At 42.7% G+C, this 20,489-nt stretch overlaps 1 protein-coding gene across 1 annotated transcript; it reads right to left on the reverse strand.

Annotated features, from left to right (window-relative positions):
* Nucleotides 1-14,244: 14,244 nt before the first annotated feature.
* Nucleotides 14,245-15,299, reverse strand: LOC147961528 (uncharacterized). The gene has a single exon (XM_087536115.1). The coding sequence runs from the start codon at nucleotides 15,135-15,137 to the stop codon at nucleotides 14,451-14,453; it is 687 nt and encodes a 228-aa protein (XP_087392241.1). The 5' UTR covers nucleotides 15,138-15,299; the 3' UTR covers nucleotides 14,245-14,450.
* Between the last annotated feature and the right edge of the window lie 5,190 nt (nucleotides 15,300-20,489).

Consider the following 20,489-nt stretch of genomic DNA (forward strand, 5'->3'; position numbering starts at 1 on the left):
AAATGATGATACCATGCCAAATTTCAACATTTTCAAAGATTCATTTTGTAGCGATTTTCAATTTCACGGTCATTTAGCTCTCTAAACAAATCGGTAAATGACTGAAAAACAACAAATGATGTCAGAACGTGTTGGAAATTGATGACATCGATTTGAATGCTGCATACTGAATGCAAAAGAAGTCGGGATTTCAAATAAGTTTAAAAAACATTGAAGTGCCCGTGTAACAGATGAGTTCTCGTCCGAAACCTTGATACTCCGAAAGAGATTGTCCAGTTTGTACACGAAGTGCGTCCAGTTTTTGCCATGACCCTCTCTACTCTTTTGCACATGCTATGCGGGTGAAATGATGATACCATGCCAAGTTTCAACATTTTCAGAGTTCATTTTATAGTTATTTTTCAATTTCACGGTCATTTAGCTCTCTAAACAAATCGGTAAATGACTGAAAACAGCAAATGATGTCAGAACATGTTGGAAATTGATGACGTGGCTTTGAATGCTGCATACTGAACGCAAAAGAATTCCGGAGTTCAAATAATTTTAAAAAACATTGAAGTGCCCATGTAACAGATGAGTTCTCGTCCGAAACCCTGATACTCCGAAAGAGATTGTCCAGTTTGTACACGAACTGCGTCCAGTTTTTGCCGTGACCCTCTCTACTCTTTTGCACATGCTATGCGGGTGAAATGATGATATCATGCCAAATTTCAACATTTTCAGAGTTTATTTTGTAGTGATTTTCAATTTCATGGTCATTTAGCTCTCTAAACAAATCGGTAAAAAATGACTGAAAAACAGCAAATGATGTCAGAACATGTTGGAAATTGATAACGTCGCTTTGAATGCTACATACTGAACAGAAGAAGTCCGGAGTTCAAATAAGTTATTAAAAATAAAAGGAGGTGCAATGATGGTTAATTAGCTTCAAACCTTTCGGAATAGTGTAGACTGCACTGCACATAGCTCCGTGCAATCTATGCTACTCCGAAAGGCTTGAAGCTAAGCAACGTGCAGGTGAGCATTGCGGCTCTCCTTCATTGTATATGCACTCACGGCTTATAAACCGCTCATACTGCCTCTCTCTTGGCGAGGTGGGACTAAAAATCAGCTTACTAAGAAACTCTAGTACCGGTTCATGCCATGAACCGGTACTAAACGTCTTCGTGGGGGCCCCAGCCTGACCACAGCATGACACAACCTCATTAGTACCGGTTCGTGGCATGAACCGGTACTAAAGGTTGCCCACGAACCGGTACTAATGATGTCCGCCCGCCTAGCCGTTGGAATCGGCATTAATGGACACATTAGTGCCGGCTCAAATTCAAACCGGCACTAATGTGCTTCACATTTGACCATTTTTCTACTAGTGCGGGGAGACCAGGACGTGACGGGGGTGGTTCTCTCGGCCAACACTCCCATTGAATGCCGGCTATAGTGACCGGTAGCATCTCCTCTAGGCCAGCATGAATGCAGCATGGAGAGTGGAGGTGCAGTTGCGCCCGAGATGGCACGTGCTCGAGAGAATATTTTGATTGGACCAGGATGACGAACGGGTACGTGGTGGTGGTTCGTAAGCCTGCCAACATCCCCTTGCTTTGCGTCTAGTTTGTAGGATTTCGGACAAGCCGACGCATCTGCACATTGATAGGTGTACATCGTTGGATGGCTTGCAGCGCCAAGACTCCTCGATGCCCTTAGTATTTACTGATAGACGACACACCGGCCAATACTTGTATGCACGTATTGCATTCTTCAATTCATATTTTTACTCTTTAATCCTCACCATAATGATCAGTGTATACTATCAATTTGAGTTAATATTCCGTACCACATCAATAAGATGGCATGCTAATGACATGAGTTTTTCTAAGATGCATGACTTCGATAAGTACATGACTAATTGTGATGTGGCAAACATGCATGTCTTGGTGAGGTTGGTGAGTGCATGTTGTAAGACTTAAAGGTAGTGGATGTGAGGCATGGCTAAAAAATAGTGAATGCTGACATTCAACACTTTGTGAGGTGGAGGGCTGCGTGTTGAGAGAATTGCTTGTAGTGGGGATTAACATTTTAAAAATATTTTGCTTTTAGTGGGAATGAACTTTTTAGGAATAAAGGATTTAGGAAGACAAAAAAATTGAATTTTTCTCAAAGGTAATAGATTATTACCATGTTCTCTTTTAGATGACACTTACAAAGTGTTCCTCGCATATGCGAGGGCACCATCTTTAATTATTTTGCTCAAGCTTTGAAATTGTTAACTTTTTTATGATTTCCTGGATGTTCTCATGATGGCTATAATAAACAATACAATTTTTGTGTTAAAAAATATCATACCTTTCTAGGATCAAGATTTCATAATTTTATTTGTATGAGCCATAATGGTAAACACTTCCTAAAAGATGTACAAATAACATTTCCCAATAGAGCACAATTTTAAAAGGGTTAATCACATTGTACTCATTAAGCACCACCACTAAAGGTATACAGTTTGTTCGCCACATCAAGAATCCATAACATACAATAGTACTTCTCAAAAAGAATGAGAACACTTCATAGACAATACATATTCATTTATATCGAAAATAAAATAAAATATAACAACTAATATGGGTTTAAATAATATTTGGTGACCGAGTGTTGTTCGGAGTCCCAGATGAGATCACGGACACGACGAGGAGTCTCAAAATGGTCGATAGGTAAAGATTCATATATAGGACGATAGTATTTGGACACCGGAAGTGTTCCGAGGGTACCGGGTACGTATCGGGTCACCGGAAGGGGTTCCCGGCAACCCCCGGCAAGCTAGATGGTCCTAATGGGCCAAGACCAGCCCCAAAAGAGGCTGGTGCATGCCCTATAGGCCGGTAGGAGAAGGAAAGGAAGGGAAGGGAGAAGGAAAGGAAGGGAAGGGAGAAGGAAAGGGGAGGATTCGGCCTCCCCCTTTGCTTCCCCTCCCCCTCTCTTTCCTTCCCCCTCCGATGGATATGGATGGGGGGAGGCCGACTTGGAGGAGGCGCCCAAGTAGGATTACTCCTACTTAGGGCACCCCTTGAAGCCCCTCTCCCTCTCCCACCCATATATAAGTGGGAGGGGGGCACCGCTAGAACACACAACGTTGATTCCTAGCCGTGTGCGGCACCCCCTCCACAGTTTACGCCTCCGGTCATATTTTGTCGTAGTGCTTAGGCGAAGCCCTACGCGGATCACTTCACCATCACCGTCACCACGCCGTCGTTCTGGCGAAACTCTCCCTCGACACTTTGCTGGATCAAGAGTTCGAGGGACGTTATGGAGCTGAACATGTGCAGAACTCGGAGGTGTCGTACGTTCGGTGCTTGATCGGTCGTAACGAGAAGAAGGTCGACTACATCAACCCCGTTGTCAAACGCTTTCGCTTTCGGTCTATGAGGATACATGGACACACTCTCCCCCTCTCGTTGCTATGCATCTCCTTGATACATCTTGCGTGAGCGTAGGATTTTTTTTGAAATTGCATGCTACATTTCCAAACAGTGGTATCCGAGCCAGATCTATGCGTAGATGATATGCATGAGTAGAACACAAAGAGTTGTGGGAGGTGATTGTCATACTGCTTGCCACCAATGTCTTACTTTGATTCGGCGGTATTGTTGGATGAAGCGGCGCGGACCAACCTTACATGACCACGTTCATGAGACCGGTTCCACCAACAGAGATGCAACTAGTTTTGCATAAAGGTGGCTGGCGGGTGTCTGTTTCTCCAACTTTAGTTGAATCGGATATGACTGCGGCCGGTCCTTGTTGAAGGTTAAAACAAAAAAACTTGATAAATCACCATTGTGGTTTTGATGCGTAGGTAAGAACGGTTCTTACTAGAATCCCATAGCAGCCACATAAAACTTGCAACAACACAGTAGAGGGCGTCTAACTTGTTTTTGCAGGGCATGTTGTGATGTGATATGGTCAACACATGATGTGATATACGTTATTGTATGAGATGATCATGTTTTGTAAAAGTTATCGGCAACTGGCAGGAGCCTTATGGTTGTCGCTTTATTGTATGAAATTCAAATGCCATGTAATTGCTTTACTTTATCACTATGCGTTAGCGATAGTTGTAGAAGCAATAGTTGGCGAGACGACCAGGACCCTACAAAGGAGATCAAGGTGTCAAGCCGATGATGATGGAGATCATGACGGTGCTTCGGAGATGGAGATCAAAGGTGCAAGATGATGATGGCCATATTATGCCACATATTTTGATTGCATGTGATGTTTATCTTTTATGCATCTTATTTTGCTTAGTACAGCGGTAGCATTATAAGATGATCCCTCACTAAAATTTCAAGGTATAAGTGTTCTCCCTGAGTATGCACCATTGCGACAGTTCACCGTGCCGAGACACCACGTGATGATCGGGTGTGATAAGCTCTACATTCATATACAACGGGTGCAAGAAAGTTTTGCACATGCGGAATTCTCGGGTTAAACTTGACGAGCCTAGCATGTACAGACATGGCCTCGGAACACTGGAGACCAAAAGGTCGAACATGAAACATATAGTAGATATGATCAACATAGAGATGTTCACTGTTGATGACCACTCCATCTCACATGATGATCGGACATGGTTTAGTTGATTTGGATCGCGTATCATTTAGATGACTTAAGTGGGAGTTCTTACGTAATATGATTAATTGAACTTAATTTATCATGAACTTAGTCCTGATAGTTTTTGCATATCTATGTTGTAGATCAATGGCCCATGCTACCGTACCCTTGAATTTTAATGCGTTCCTAGAGAAAGCTAAGTTGAAAGATGATGGTAGCAACTACACAGACTGGGTCCGTAACTTGAGGATTATCCTCATTGCTGCACAAAAGAATTATGTCCTTGATGCTACGCTAGGTGACAAGCCCCCTCCCGCTAATGTAGACGCTTTGAACGTCTAGCAGACTCGGTCTGATGACTACTCTATAGTTCAGTGTGCCATGCTCTACGGCTTAGAATCGAGACTTCAAAGATGTTTTGAACATCATGGACCATATGAGATGTTCTAGGAATTGAAGTTAATATTTCAAACAAATGCTCGAGTTGAGAGATATGAAGTCTCCAACAAGTTCTATAGCTGCAAGATGGAGGAGAATAGTTCTGCCAGTGAACACATACTCAGAATGTCTGGGTATCATAACCACTTGACTCAGCTGGGAGTTAATCTTCTGGATGATAGTGTTATTGACAGATTTCTTCAATCACTGCCACCAAGCTACAAAGGCTTCGTGATGAACTATAATATGCAAGGGATGGATAAGAGAATTCCCGAGCTCTTCACTATGCTCAAAGCTGCGGAGGTAGAAATCAAGAAAGAGAATCAAGTGTTGATGGTTAACAAGACCACTAGTTTCAAGAAAAAAAGGCAAGGGAAAGAAGGGGAACTTCAAGAAGAATGGCAAGCAAGTTGTCACTCCCAGGAAGAAGCCCAAGTCTGGAACCAAGCCTGAAACTGAGTGCTTCTACTGCAAAGGGATTCGTCATTGGAAGTAGAACTGCTCCAAGTATTTGGCGGATAAGAAGGATGGCAAAGTAAACAAAGGTATATTTGATATACATGTTATTGATGTGTAACTTACAAATGCTCGTAGTGCCGCCTTGGTATTTGATACTGGTTCTGTTGCTCATATTTGCAACTCGAAACAGGGGCTACAGATTAAACGAAGATTGGCTAAGGACGAGGTGACGTGCGCGTCGGGAATGGTTCCAAGGTCGATGTGATCGCCGTCGGCATGCTACCTCTACATCTACCTTCGGGATTAGTTTTAGACCTGAATAATTGTTATTTAGTGCCAGCGTTGAGCATGAACATTATATCTGGATCTTGTTTGATGTGAGACAGTTATTCATTTAAATCAGAGAATAATGGTTGTTCTATTTATATGAGTAATATCTTTTATGGTTATGCACCCTTCAAGAGTGGTCTATTTTTGTTGAATCTCAATTGTGGTGATACACATATTCATAATATTGATGTTGAAAGATGCAAAGTTGATAATGATAGTGCACCATATTTGTGGCACTGCCGTTTAGGTCATATTGGTGTAAAGCGCATGAAGGGACTCCATGTGGATGGACTTTTGGAATCACTTCATTATGAATCATTTGATACTTGCGAACCATGCCTCATGGGCAACATGACAAAAACTCCGATCTCCGGAACAATGGAGCGAGCCACTGACTTATTGGAAATAATACACACCGATGTATGCGATCCGATGAGTGTTCAGGCTCGCGGCGGGTATCGTTATTTTCTGACCTTCATAGATGATTTGAGCAGATATGGGTATATCTACTTAATGAAACACAAGTCTAAAATATTTGAAAAGTTCAAAGAATTTCAGAGTGAAGTGGAGAATCATCGTAACAAGAAAATAAAGTTTCTACGATCTTATCGTGGAGGCGAATATTTGAGTTACGATTTTGGCCTTCATTTAAAACAATGTGGAATAGTATCACAACTCACGCTACCTGGAACACCACAGCGTAATGGTGTGTCCGAACGTTGTAACCGTACTTTATTAGATATGGTGCAATGTATGATGTCTCTTACCGATTTACCACTATCATTTTGGGGTTATGCATTAGAGATAGTTGCATTCACTTTAAATAGGTCCCATCTAGATCGGTTGAGACGACAACATATGAACTGTGGTTTGGCAAGAAACCTAAGCTCTCGTTTCTTAAAGTTTGGGGTTGCGATGCTTATGTGAAAAAGCTTCAGCCTGATAAGCTCAAACACAAATGGTAGAAGTGTGTCTTCATCAGATACCCAAAAGAAACTATTGGGTACACCTTCTATCACAGATCTGAAGGCAAGATTTTAATTGCTAAGAATGGATCCTTTCTAGAAAAGGATTTTCTCTCGAAATAAGTGAGTGGGAGGAAATTAGAACTTGATGAGGTAATTGTACCTTCTCTCGAATTGGAAAGTAGCTCATCACAGAAATCAGTTTCGGTGATGCCTACACCAACTAGAGAGGAAGCTAATGATAATGATCATGAAACTTCAGATCAAGTTATTACCGAACCTCGTAGGTCAACCAGAGCATGTTCCGCACCTGAGTGGTACGGTAATCCTGTTCTAGAAGTCATGCTAATAGACCATGATGGACCTACAAACTACGAGGAAGCGATGATGAGCCCAGATTCCGCAAAATGGTTTGAGGCCATGAAATCTGAGATAGGATCCATGTATGAGAACAAAGTATGGACTTTGGTTGACTTCCCGATGGTCAGCAAGCCATAGAGAATAAATGGATCTTCAAGAAGAAGACTGACGTTGATGGTAATGTCTCTGTCTACAAAGCTCGACTTGTTGCGAAAGGTTTTTGACAAGTTCAAGGAGTTGACTACAATGAGACTTTCACACCCGTACGATGCTTAAGTCTCTCCGAATCATGTTAGCAATTGCCACATTTTATGATTATTAAATCTAGCAAATGGACGTCAAAACTGCATTCCTTAATGGATTTCTCAAAGAAGAGTTGTATATGATGCAACCAGAGGGTTTTGTCGATCCAGAAGGTGTTAACAAAGTGTGCAAGCTCCAGCGATCCATTTATGGACTGGTGCAAGCATCTCGGAGTTGGAATATACGCTTTGATAGTGTGATCAAAGCATATGGTTTTATACAGACTTTCGTAGAAGACTGTATTTACAAGAAAGTGAGTGGGAGCTCTGTAGCATTTCTAATATTATATGTGGATGACATATTGTTGATTGGAAATGATATAGAATTTCTGGATAGCATTAAAGGATACTTGAATAAGAGTTTTTCAATGAAAGACCTCGGTGAAGCTGCTTATATATTAGGCATAAAGATCTATAGAGATAGATCAAGACGCTTAATTAGACTTTCACAAAGCACATACCTTGATAAATTTTTGAAGAAGTTCAAAATGGATCAGTCAAAGAAAGGGTTCTTGCCTATGTTACAAGGTGTGAAGTTGATTCAGACTCAATGCCCGACCACTTTAAAAGATAGAGAGAAAATGAAAGTCATTCCCTATGCCTCAGCCATAGGATCTATCGTGTATGCTATGCTGTGTACCAGACCTGATGTGTGCCATGCTATAAGTCTCGTAGGGAGGTACCAAAGTAATCCAAGAGTGGATCACTGGACAGCGGTCAAGAACATACTGAAGTAGCTGAAAAGGACTAAGGATATGTTTCTCATTTTTGGAGGTGACAAAGAGCTCGTCGTAAATGGTTACGTCGATGCTAGCTTTGACACTGATCCAGATGACTCTATGTCACAAACCAGATACATATTTATATTGAATGGTGGAGCTGTCAGTTGGTGCAGCACCAAGCAAATCGTCGTGGCGGGATCTACGTGTGAAGCGGAGTACATAGCTGTTTCGGAAGCAGTGAATGAAGGAGTCTGGATGAAGGATTTCATGTCCGATCTAGGTGTAATACCTAGTGCATCGGGTCCAATTAAAATCTTTTGTGACAATACTGGAGCAATTGCCTTGGTGAAGGAATCCAGATTTCACAAAAGAACCAAACACATCAAGAGATGCTTCAACTCCATCTGTGATCAAGTCAAGGAGGGAGACATAGAGGTTTGGAAAATACATACGGATCTGAATGTGACAGACATGTTGACTAAGCCTCTTCCACGAGCAAAACATGATCAGCACCAAGAATCCATGGGTGTTAGTATCATTACAATGTAATCTAGATTATTGACTCTAGTGCAAGTGGGAGACTGAAGGAAATATGCCCTAAAGGCAATAATAAAGTTGTTATTTATATTTCCTTATACCATGATAAATGTTTATTATTCATGCTAGAATTGTATTAACTGGAAACTTGATACATGTGTGGATACATAGACAAAACAAAGTGTCCCTAGTAATCCTCTACCAGACTAGCTCGTTAATCAAAGATGGTTAAGTTTCCAAGTCATAGACATGTGTTGTCATTTGATGAACGAGATCACACCACTAGGAGAATGATGTGATGGAGAAGACCCATCCGTTAGCTTAGCATAATGATTGTTAAGTTTTATTGCTTTTGCTTTCTTCATGTCAAATACATATTCCTTCGACTATGAGATTATGCAACTCCCGGATACCGGACGAATACCTTGTGTGCTATCAAAAAAACATAACTGGGTGATTATAAAGATGTTCTACAGGTATCTCCGAAAGTGTTTGTTGGGTTGGCATAGATCAAGATTAGGATTTGTCACTCCGAGTATCAGAGAGGTATCTCTAGGCCCTCTCAGTAATGCACATCATGATAAGCCTTGCAAGCAATGTGACTAATGAGTTAGTTGCGACATGATGCATTACGGAACGAGTAAAGAGACTTGTCGGTAACGAGATTGAACTAGGTATGAAGATACCGACGATCGAATCTCGGGCAAGTAACATATCGATGACAAAGGGAATAACGTATGTTGTCATTACGGTACGGCCGATAAAGATCTTTGTAGAATATGTGGGAACCAATATGAGCATCCAGGATCCACTATTGGTTATTGACCGGAGAGGTGTCTCGGTCATGTCTACATAGTTCTCGAACCCGTAGAGTCCGCACGCCTAACGTTCAATGATGATTTTGTATTATATGAGTTATGTGATTTCGTGACCGAATGTTGTTTCGAGTGCCAGATGAGATCACGGACATGATGAGGAGTCTCGAAATGGTCGAGAGGTAAATATTCATATATAGAACGATAGTATTTGGACACCGGAAGTGTTCCGGGAGTACCGGGTACATATCGGGTCAACGGAAGAGGTTCCGGGCAACCCCCGGCAAGCTATATGGGCCTAATGGGCCAAGAGAGGGACATACGAGCCCCGAAAAGGGCTGGGGCGCCCCCCTATAGGCCGAATAGGAGGAGAAGGAAAGGGGAGGATTCGTCCTCCCCTTTCGTTCCCCTCCCCCCTCTCTTTCCTTCCCCCTCCGATGGATATGCAAGGGGGGAGGACGACTTGGAGACTCCTACTTGGGCGCCCCTTGCAGCCCCTCTCCCTCTCCCACCTATACATATGTGGGGGGGGGGGCATCGCTAGAACACACAACATTGATTCCTAGCCGTGTGCGGCGTCCCCCTCTACAGTTTACGCCTCCGGTCATATTGTCATAGTGCTTAGGCGCAACCCTGCACGGATCACTTCACCATCACTGTCAGCACGCCGTCGTGCTGACGAAACTCCCCTCGACACTTTGCTGGATCAAGAGTTTGAGGGACGTCATCGAGTGAACGTGTGCAGAACTCGGAGGTGCTGTACGTTCGGTGTGTGATCGGTCGGAACGAGAAAAAGTTCGACTACATCATCCGCGTTGTCAAACGCTTTCGCTTTCGGTCTACGAGGATACGTGAACACATTCTCACCCTCTTGTTGCTATGCATCTCCTAGATAGATCTTGCGTAAGCGTAGGATTTTTTTTGAAATTGCATGCAACGTTTCCCAATACCACGTGGGATGGTCTTGCCGGACCCTCTTGTCGGCCTCTTCGCCCTTTGTTGATGGTTTAGTCGCTACAGCTGAGACGTGCAGGGTGCTCGCATGTTGCAGCTCGTGTGACGCCCAAGCCCTCCACGTCTGTCTAGGTGTCCTGACTCGATGGTCCATGATGGGTGGACCACAGCCTCTGTCGGGGCCATGATGTGCGGTGGCATGTGTCGCGCCCAAACGCAAGAGGATAACTGCATGCACATTTCGTCGTCTTCACCTCCACCGGGCTAGTTTGGTCGCTACATTTGGGGCGTGCGATGCGCTGTTTGCACCAGCTAATGTGTTGCTTATGCCTGCTGCTTGGACGGTTGGGTTGGACCAGCTTCAACGTATCAAGATTTTATTATTATTTTGTGCTATTATATTATCATATATATATATATACATATTTTGTAGCAGTTTCTATTAATTTTATGGACTAACCTATTAGTTCCCGTTTTCTGCATGTTTTATCAATATCTTGGAATCTCAAAAAACAGTGCCAATTTAACATGATTTTTTTTTCGGCAACAAAGGACCCATCAAGCTTGGGGAAGGAATGAGAGGAGCCACAGGGGGGCCACTAAATCCTATAAATATCAAAACATCTTATTTTTAGAAGAATTTTTCCGCCTCCACAAGTTCCTTTTTAGCGAAGATCTAATCTAGAGGCCCGTTCGGGTGTTCTGCCAGAGGCTTCTTCCTCAACGTGGCTGCCTCCATCACTTTGTGTGAGTAGTTCCATTAGGACCTTAGGGTCCATGGTAGTTGCTGGATGATTCTCCCTTTTTTGGATCTTCAATACCATGTGTCCCGTGAGCTACCTGACACGATCGGATCAATTCGATATAATCGGTGGAGTGTTTGTTACTCTACAATGGTTGCTACTCTACAATGTTTCTCATTGTTCTTGTTGAATAAAATTAGTATCTTCAAGACCGTACAGTACTGTAGATATTACCTTATAGGAGATACTATAAGTTTTTTCAATCATTTTCATATTTCTGGTGATGTTAAGAGCAACCGATGTACCAGAATTCAAGGATGCGACCACCCCGAGAAATATGTATATAGATCAACTTTCATACCGCCTTACAAACTGAAACTAGTGAAGCCATCGTTGATTGCTAGTTAGTGGTCATTTTAGTTCACATCTAAAGGTTGAACCTTGTTCATGTATACTAAAAGAACCTATTTGTAAGTATGAGAGCATGGATTTTGATGATTTTGAGGTGCTTGATCCTTGGCTCTAAGTCTATTATAGTGGTGAATGCTCCTAACAGATTAAAAAGCTATAACTACTAGGAAAGGCTTTAGGTGGGGTCACGTTATTGGCGGGCACCGATAGGTACATGCCACCGCTATTTCGGCCAGCCAACATTGGTGGGTACAAAAGAGGGCTGACAACAGGTATTGGATCTGCAATGGCGGGCGAAAAATGCCACCCTTCACTAGTAAATTCTTACCATGTTAGTCGTGGGCTAAATGTTTCGGTGGGAAACATATACTTCCTCCGTCTCAAAATAAGTGTCTCAACTTTGTACTATCTCTAGTATAAATTTGTACTAAGTCCAAGACACTTATTTTGAGACGGAGGGAGTACTTGTCAACCACCACTGCTAGCTCATTTTGTAGTAGTGTATACTATTATCGAGTTGGTAGATCAATTATGCTAAAGTTGTGTACAATGCAACTTCCCGCTTAGTGGTGTAGGACAAAATTAAGAGACATTTACTTAGTTGTTTTTTTTTACCAAAAATAATACTAATAATACGCAGCAGAGTCCTGCTGTTTCCCCCAAAAAACATTTACTTAGTTGCTTGCGAGTCTGCGCAATATGGTAGATAAGTTAGGACTTTTTTGTCTTTCCTGAAATTTAATTTGCAATATTTCATCCGTCTTCGTTTACGTTACAAATTGTAACACCTCAGTATTTGAGTAATTTGATTTCTCCATGCAATAAATACTTAAGTTATTAATACGTTATCCAGCTAAATTTGAAGAACCAAAATAGAGTAGACTATGCTTCAGTACGAACATTTGATGGCAATAGTATAATACAATGTATTTAACCATCAAAATATAAATCCGCAGGCGCGCGCGCATGTGTGTGTGTGTGTGTGTGTGTGTGTGTGTGTGTGTGTGTGTGTGTGTGTGTGTGTCTGTGTCTGTGTCTGTGTGTGTGTGAATAAAAACAGAACCATTCAAAAATTACACGTGTCATAAATTAGTTAGATGCAAGGCTGGTACTGATATAAAGAACAAGCGACAAACCAGATGTGGATAGAATGCTCACCAATGCACACGTTTTTAATGTCTGCTAAGCTTTTCACATAACAATGAGTTTTCAGTTCTAGGGTTTCTATCTAAACGATATGCACACGTGTGAAGCTTTCTGCAATTGACTTTTAGGGTTCTACGCAATTGGTTTGGGTGGCAACAACCAAATCTATTCCCAAAAGAGGCCAAAAGTGGCATATGTGATTTATGACAAAGAAAGCATGAGATACAAGAAAGATGCAATTTTATTATTGAGTGTAAAGTTAGCAAAGCTTTTTTTGGGGGAAGGTTAGCAACGATTTTGACCTAGTAGCTATGTTATCTGGTAACCTGGTGCGAAATTCAATCATCTTGTTGCTTTTTTTTTTGAGGGAAACATAAGGACTCTGCTGGGTATTTTTATTGATTTTCAAAAAAACAATACAGAAGTGGATTGAGCCAGAGGTTCAACTGGAAAAAAGAACTATACAGAATAAGAGAAAAATCATCTTATTGATTCTCCATACCCAGTGGGCCTGAACCTTTCAAGAACATCATCGGTTGTCCTCTAAACTTATCTTAGACTAACCTTACACAAGGCAAGTGTAATACATCTAGATATGGGTCGTACTAGATCAACTACGTTTGCAATCCTAATCCCAGGAATAACCCAATCGGAAAATACCTAAAATCACTAGTAATTTCATGATGCAACAAGATCATGTACATGGAAGAAAATAAGGATATGCTATACTGCAAATCCAAGAGATAAGTACTACAACAGAATGCCACAAATATTATTATAAAAATATCTCATGTAAGACAACTAATAACTTTGTACTTCAAATATGGTCGTACAATGATTGCTACTGCACATTTTTAAAGATTATTCTTATTGAATAAAATTAATATACTGAAGACCTTCCACTACTTTAGATATCACCACACATGAGTTGTTGTAGTTTTCTAGACATTTGGATACATCTAATACTGTTAAGACTGGTCGATGTACCGAAATTCAGGGCCATGATCCCCCAAGAAATCTGGATAAAGATCAATGTTCATGCCGCCTTTGTGACATCAACAAGTGAAGCCGTCGGGGATTTGAATATTAGTGGCCATTTATAGTTTAGTTATAAAGGTTACAACAAACTTTGTTCATGATATACTACAACAACCTCGCCCTTGGATGACATGAGAGTATGGACTTTTATGATTTTCACGGTCGTTCGATCCTTGAGTACGGTTTCCTGAATTTGGAATTTGGAATTTGCATATTTCATACTTCTTCGCTTTGCATTAAAAATTGTAACAACATCGGTGTTTGAGAAATATTTTCTCTCTTCACCTCAAATCAATTATCTCAAACACCACACCAAAGACCAAACAACATATTGATTAACTAATGGAGTAAATTGATTATATGATTTGTATTCAAAATACATTATGGTAACATAAGACAAGAGTGCACCCACACCAAAACAAAACACAAGACAAGAGTAAACAGATTACATGATTGGTAAAAGGAAACAACATGATGATAAACAACACCACAGTAAACCCATTACATGGCAGCGACACATGAGAACAACAATGAAAATACATATGTAACTTATATGATAGATAGATTCAGATTGCCTCTGGATTATGATGGCATACGACTATGGGATCTCGGTGCATATTGCGGACGGCCGAGGCTAAACAGGAGGAGAATCAGAGAAATACCACGGTTTGGTGAAATTGTCATCAGTCCCTTCTGTTGGAGCACTAGGAGTGACGGGAACGACGAAGAACTTGGGTTTCTTGAACACCAAGTGGCGAGACGGAGCCCTTAGGGGTTCCCTTGAGGAGCTTAAGCAGCTTTCCGCCTGCGCCACGATCTGCATCCGTCGGATCGGCTGCTGTGGCTGTGGAGCAGGTACGTCCGCCAGCTGCAGGCCGAGACGTGCTCGTGCCGGAAGCGGCATGTGCAGGAACGGGTATGCAGGCACCGGTGGGGTGTAGCCGGCGGGCGCTTCAAAGGGGAAGGGAAAGTAAACTACCAGCTTGGGCGGCGGTGGAGGCGGTGTTGTGGGATCCGGTGGCAACGTAACGACCTCAAAGAGCGGTGTATCGTGACCATGGCTGCGGTGCCTCGGTGCAGCGATCACCTCCTTAACCAGTCTGGCCGGCGGAGGATAGGGGAAGTTGAGCTTTGCCTTTGTGCGCTTTAGCTCCCTAGCCGCGAGGTCGTAGGCGCACGCGGCGACCTCGGGGGAGGAGTACGTCCCCAGCCACAACAACGTCTTCGTCACGGGGTGCTTGATCGTTGCGGCGAACTTGCCCTCCCCCTTCTTTCTCACTCCAGTTAACTTGATGTTCTCACCCGCCGCTGCGGCTGCCATGGCCTCTACCACAGTCGAACGGAGGTGGATGCCCTTTGAGGTGGATGCCGGATGTGTGCAAGACGATGGGGTTTAATAGCGGGTCTTGCGCAGCTCACCCTGCCGGCATCATGCCGTGCGTCGCGTACGTACGTTTCAGCTTCACTGGAACCACGCCGCCTAACCAGGAACGGAGAGTGGTTATGTACACTGATAAAAAATATATATGATGGCTTGCACGTAAAGAACCACGCCTTATAGCTTGCATTGTTAGTTTTCACTTTTGTTTTGGTTGTATTTCTCCTAGCTTATACTCGTATACACGTTACTGGTCAGGCGACTGCTTTCTCGCGCGTCCTCGCTTGGAACGGAACGCTGATTAACACGACAAAAGATATATGCCATGGCGTGTACGTAAAGGGATCAAGTACACTAGTACATCTTGCATTGCTGATTTTACTGCTTTCATCGCTTTGCCGTTTCTGTTCTCGCGCGACTGCATGCGTCTCCTCGGCCGAGCACGCACTCTCGTACTTAAAAGGCGCCGAATACGGGCACGTTACACGTCAGTCTAGCTTATCACTGATGCCCTAGATTACGTGTGCTTAGCTGATGGAAACCACACTTTTCTGCTGCTTATACATATATTGTGTGAAGTTTGTCTTTTCTTAAACGAACGTTGTCTGTCTTCCAATGCATTTCTTTCCAACGTGGTTCAGCGTCATTGCTAAGTTAAGAATTTAACGGTTTAAGTAATTTTCAAAATAAATTAAATTATTTTTTCTGATAAAAACATCTCAAGTCAGATTGTCAGATTAATATTCGGTATTTTTATTTTTATCATTTCCGTAAACGTATCTCCAAAAAGTTTTATAGCATTCTAGAGTTTTTCAAGAAAAAATGCACTAGGGTATCTTCAAGGATATCCCCTAAAACAGACATAGTATCTGTCCATGGATAGTGATACAGAAGCCGGCCATTCAACCCTATCCATCAAACGTCCGGATACATTTTAAACGGTATTTGAACAAACTGGATGATCATTTAAACTGGACTAAATTCATGACATTTTTGGCATATTTCATTTTAAAAAGTGTACATGGCATTTTTTAACATAAAATGTTAATCTAGTCTAAATCTTCGCCAGCTGTGGAGACGTCCTTGTTCCATGTGCCATCTTCCCCATGTCCGGCATCTTTGTCGGGCCTGAGCTCTGCGAAGTGAAGCTGTGGCTCACCGGTGATGAAGAGTAAGAAACGGGACACAGGCATCCCCACATGGGATACGGACGCCTTCGTCTCCCATGTCCTACTCTTCCTTGTCGAATTCCGTTGCTTGGATGTCACCGGTCGATGTGAGGTCCTAGATGGATGTGGACGGACCGGACTCGTGGTCGTTGTGGCCTGATGGGAACCTGGGGTGATGCGGAGCTGCCGATGTAACCGTTCCAGTTCGCGATCGCCTAAGCCGCCGTGCCCGCCTCCACCGTGACCGCGGTGCAGCCAGCACGATCGCTGCACGTGGTCTCGTAGAGCGCTCCCTGATGTTCGACGAAGTTCGGGTCCTCCGAGGCCATGGTCGTCGTGGCCTCCTCGCTTGCGAAGTCGCCGTAGATTTTGGCCCTCAGCCAGCTGGTGATGTTGGAGGTTCGAGAGGTTGTAGCCTTGCTCCTCTGGCGCCAGCCAAAACATCAAAACTCATGGTGTCGGTAGCTCCTCCGTCATGACGATGTTGAAGTGTGGTTTCGCGATGGACCTATACGGGCGGGGGCGCCGGCTCGTCATCACGTGGTGGTCTCTCACCTCCGGCAAGTCGGCCTCTATTCGTCACGCATGACGGTGCCGCTAGTCGGCCTCAAGGCTGGCCAACTCGTGCTTCTTCTCCGTCGAGAGGGTCTCCCACTTCGCTTTAGAGCTTGCCATGGCAAAGGTGGTGCACAGAGGAGGAACGAAAATGGACGTGGTATGGTGCGGATCATGTTGTGCGCGGCCACGTATAAATAAAGGGCATCGACCAAAACAAACATCAAGTTGTTTCAGTGCGGGTACCAGAGTGGGTTTCTCGGCTATCATGTCTGCTTAATGTCGACACACAGATAGATGAGCAGCCGGCTTCAATGCGGTAGATTGTCGTCTCGTCGCCCCATCCGGTCACGTCTCTCCGGCATTGAACAGGCACGGAGATAGGGATGTGACAGGGGCGACGCACTCGGCCAGCACTCCCATTCAATTCTGGCTCTAGTGACCGGTCGCATCCCTCTAGGCCGGCATGAATGCAGCGTGGAGAGTGGAGGTGCAGTTGCGTCGGAGATGGCGCATGCTTGAGAGAATATTTTGATGGGACCGAGGTGTCGAACGGGTACGTGGCGGCGGTTCGTAAGCCCGCCAGCCTTCCCATGCTTAACGTCCAATTGGCGAGACTTCACACAAGCGGACGCGTCCGCACATCGATGGGTACATCGTTGGATGGCTTGCAGCTCCAAGACACCTCGATGCCCTTAGTATTTACAGATAGATGACGCACCAGCCAATACTTGTATGCACGCATTGCATTCTTCAATTCATATTTTCACTCTTTAATCCACACCATAACGCCATGCAAAAAAAAAAATCCACACCATAACGATCAATATATACTGTCAGTTTGAGTTAGTATTCCGTACAACATCAATAAGATGGCATGCTAATGACATGAGTTTTTCTAAGATGCATGACTTCGATAAGAAGATGACTAATTGTGATGTGGCAAACATGCATGTCTTGGTGAGGTAGTGAGTGCATGTTGTAAGACTTAAAGGTAGTGGATGTGATGCATGGCTAACAAATAGTGAATGCTGACATTGAACACTTTGTGAGGTGGAGGGCTGCATGTTGAGAGAATTGCTTGGAGTGGGGATTAACTTTTTAAGAATATTTTGCTTTTAGTGGGAATTAACTTTTTAGGAATATAGAATTTAGGAAGACAAAAAATGAATTTTTCTCAAAGGTAATAGATTATTACCAAGTTTTCTTTTAGATGACACTTGCAAAGTGTTCCTTGCATATGCGAGGTCACCATCTTTAATTATTGTGCTCAAATTTGAAATGGTTAACTTTTTTTATGATTTCCTGGATGTTCTCATTATGGCTAGTAAACAATACAATTTTTGTGTTCAATAAAATATCACAATTGTAGAAAAGAATTTAGCAATGCCTTTTTTAGGATCAAGATTTCATAATTTTATTAGTATGAGCAATAATGGTAAACACTTCCTAAAAGATGAACAAATAACATTGTCCAATAGAGTACAATTTTAAAAGGTTTAATCACATTGTACTCATTTAAGCAGCACCACTAAAGGTATACAATTTGTTTGCCACATCAAGAATCCATAACATACAATAGTACTTGTCAAAAAGAAAGAGAACAATTCGTAGACAATACATGTTTATTTATATCTAAAATAAAATAAAATATAACAACTAATATGGCTATAAATAATATTTTCTTACTACTTCGTCAAGTTAAAGAGGAAGAAAACAACATCTTCCATAATATTCCCGTAAATAATGATGGAGAATTGAAGCATTATTCCATTGTATACATTAAACATAAAAAACTGCGATGAGCTTGCAAAAACATTATGAACTATAAATGGAGGATGGTCCAAAAATGATCATTATCAAGTTTTTAAATCACAAAGATTCCGGTCAATCCTTTTGAATCAGTTAACCCATTATTCCTATGAAGAATGCTGGAGTGCGTGCCTCCCTGGGCTTTTCGAGGGCAAGGAGTGGCTCTTGTCCGTCCATTGCTAGTTAGCTTGCAGCGGGAGCCTCGCGGGGCGGCTTCGGGCCATTTGATCTACCCGGACAACTTGCAATTGGGCGACCTAGCTGGAAGCTCGATGACGGGTTGCCCGAGGGCGCGTGATCGCTATAGTCAGTGTGTGTCCATGACAAGTGGAACCAGGTCGCATGATCTCTATAGCCGGACGAAGAAAGCCTCCCAGTCGTGGTTACGGCAGAAGGCTCTCAGGGATGAGGCGAGCAATTCAATCTAACCGCATGGCTCACACCCGGGCGACCCAGCTGGAAGGTCGATGACGGGTGGACCGACGGCACACGATCATTAAAGTACGTCCCGTCCCAACCCGTCCTCACCGCCCTCGATCACCCACGCCGGTCTCGTCGCCGGCACCACCGCGGTGAGCCTCTTGTTCTTATCTTCTTTTTAAAAGAAAAAAATTCTTACTTGCATGATTTAGATAAATACTTGTATAATTTTCTTACTTTTATTATTGTTTGTTATTATATAGTGCCATGGTTTTGGTATCCGGCCCCGTCGGCCCTCGTCCTATCTATGATTCGGCTGTGGTTTGTTATCTTTTATTATTATTTGTTTCATTTAGTGTTTATGACAATTATGTCGACCAACTTGACATAGATGTTTTTATCTAGGAGGTATGTGAACCAGAAATTCCAACCGACCCACTTGTCGAGAGGTTAAATTTAGCTGAAAAAGAAAAAAACAATTACTTGAAGAAAAAATTGAAAAGAATTGAGGAGGAGAAGACGGAATTAGAGTTGCATGTAGCAGATGTCGTCGATGATCACAAGATGAAGATGGATGCAATGCGCTTAAAGATTAGAAATATTAGAAAATATGCCATTCATAATGAGGCTTGGCATCATTATGCCATTGGATCAATTGTTACCTTAGTTGTGATTATGATCGCATTTGTTGTTGCATTTAAATGTTTTTCATAGTTTCAATGTATGTTTTAATTAGATGCTCTAGAGAGCTATATGTTGTTCTATGAGAACTATGTATGAACTTTATGTATTTATTTTTTTAGTAATAAAATTTGATCACTGCTGTACTTTGGCTTTAATGTGATGATGAACTTGTATTAATTTTGTCACTTCTCTATTCATGATGTTCTGTAATTGTTTTCAATACACTTAATTATATAATGGACGCAGATGAACTGGTAATGGATGTACGGTGACTAACGCACCTCCGAGTATATTGAGGGCCTGCATAAATTTCTCGAAGTGGCTTAGGCAAACAAGCAAAATGGTTGTATGTATTGTCTATGTACTGTCTGTGAGAATATGAAGGATCACTCTTCCTCGAAAACCATTCTCGAAAACCATTCACGTCCGCCTGCTTGAGAAGGGTTTCATCCCACACTATAATGTTTGTACCAAGCACGGAGAAAGAGGGGCTATGATGGAAGACAATGAAGAAGAAGAGGATGATGACAACTATCCCCCTGAATACGGGGATACTGCAATGGGGGAAGCTGAAGATCAAGAGGCACCAGACGATGTGCCCGATGATGATCTTCATCGGGTGATTGTTGATACGAAGAGAAAATGCCAAAGTGAA

This window comes from Triticum urartu, chromosome 7A, assembly GCF_056163025.1.
Source record: "Triticum urartu cultivar PI428250 chromosome 7A, HENAU_Tu73, whole genome shotgun sequence".
NCBI lineage: Eukaryota > Viridiplantae > Streptophyta > Magnoliopsida > Poales > Poaceae > Triticum > Triticum urartu.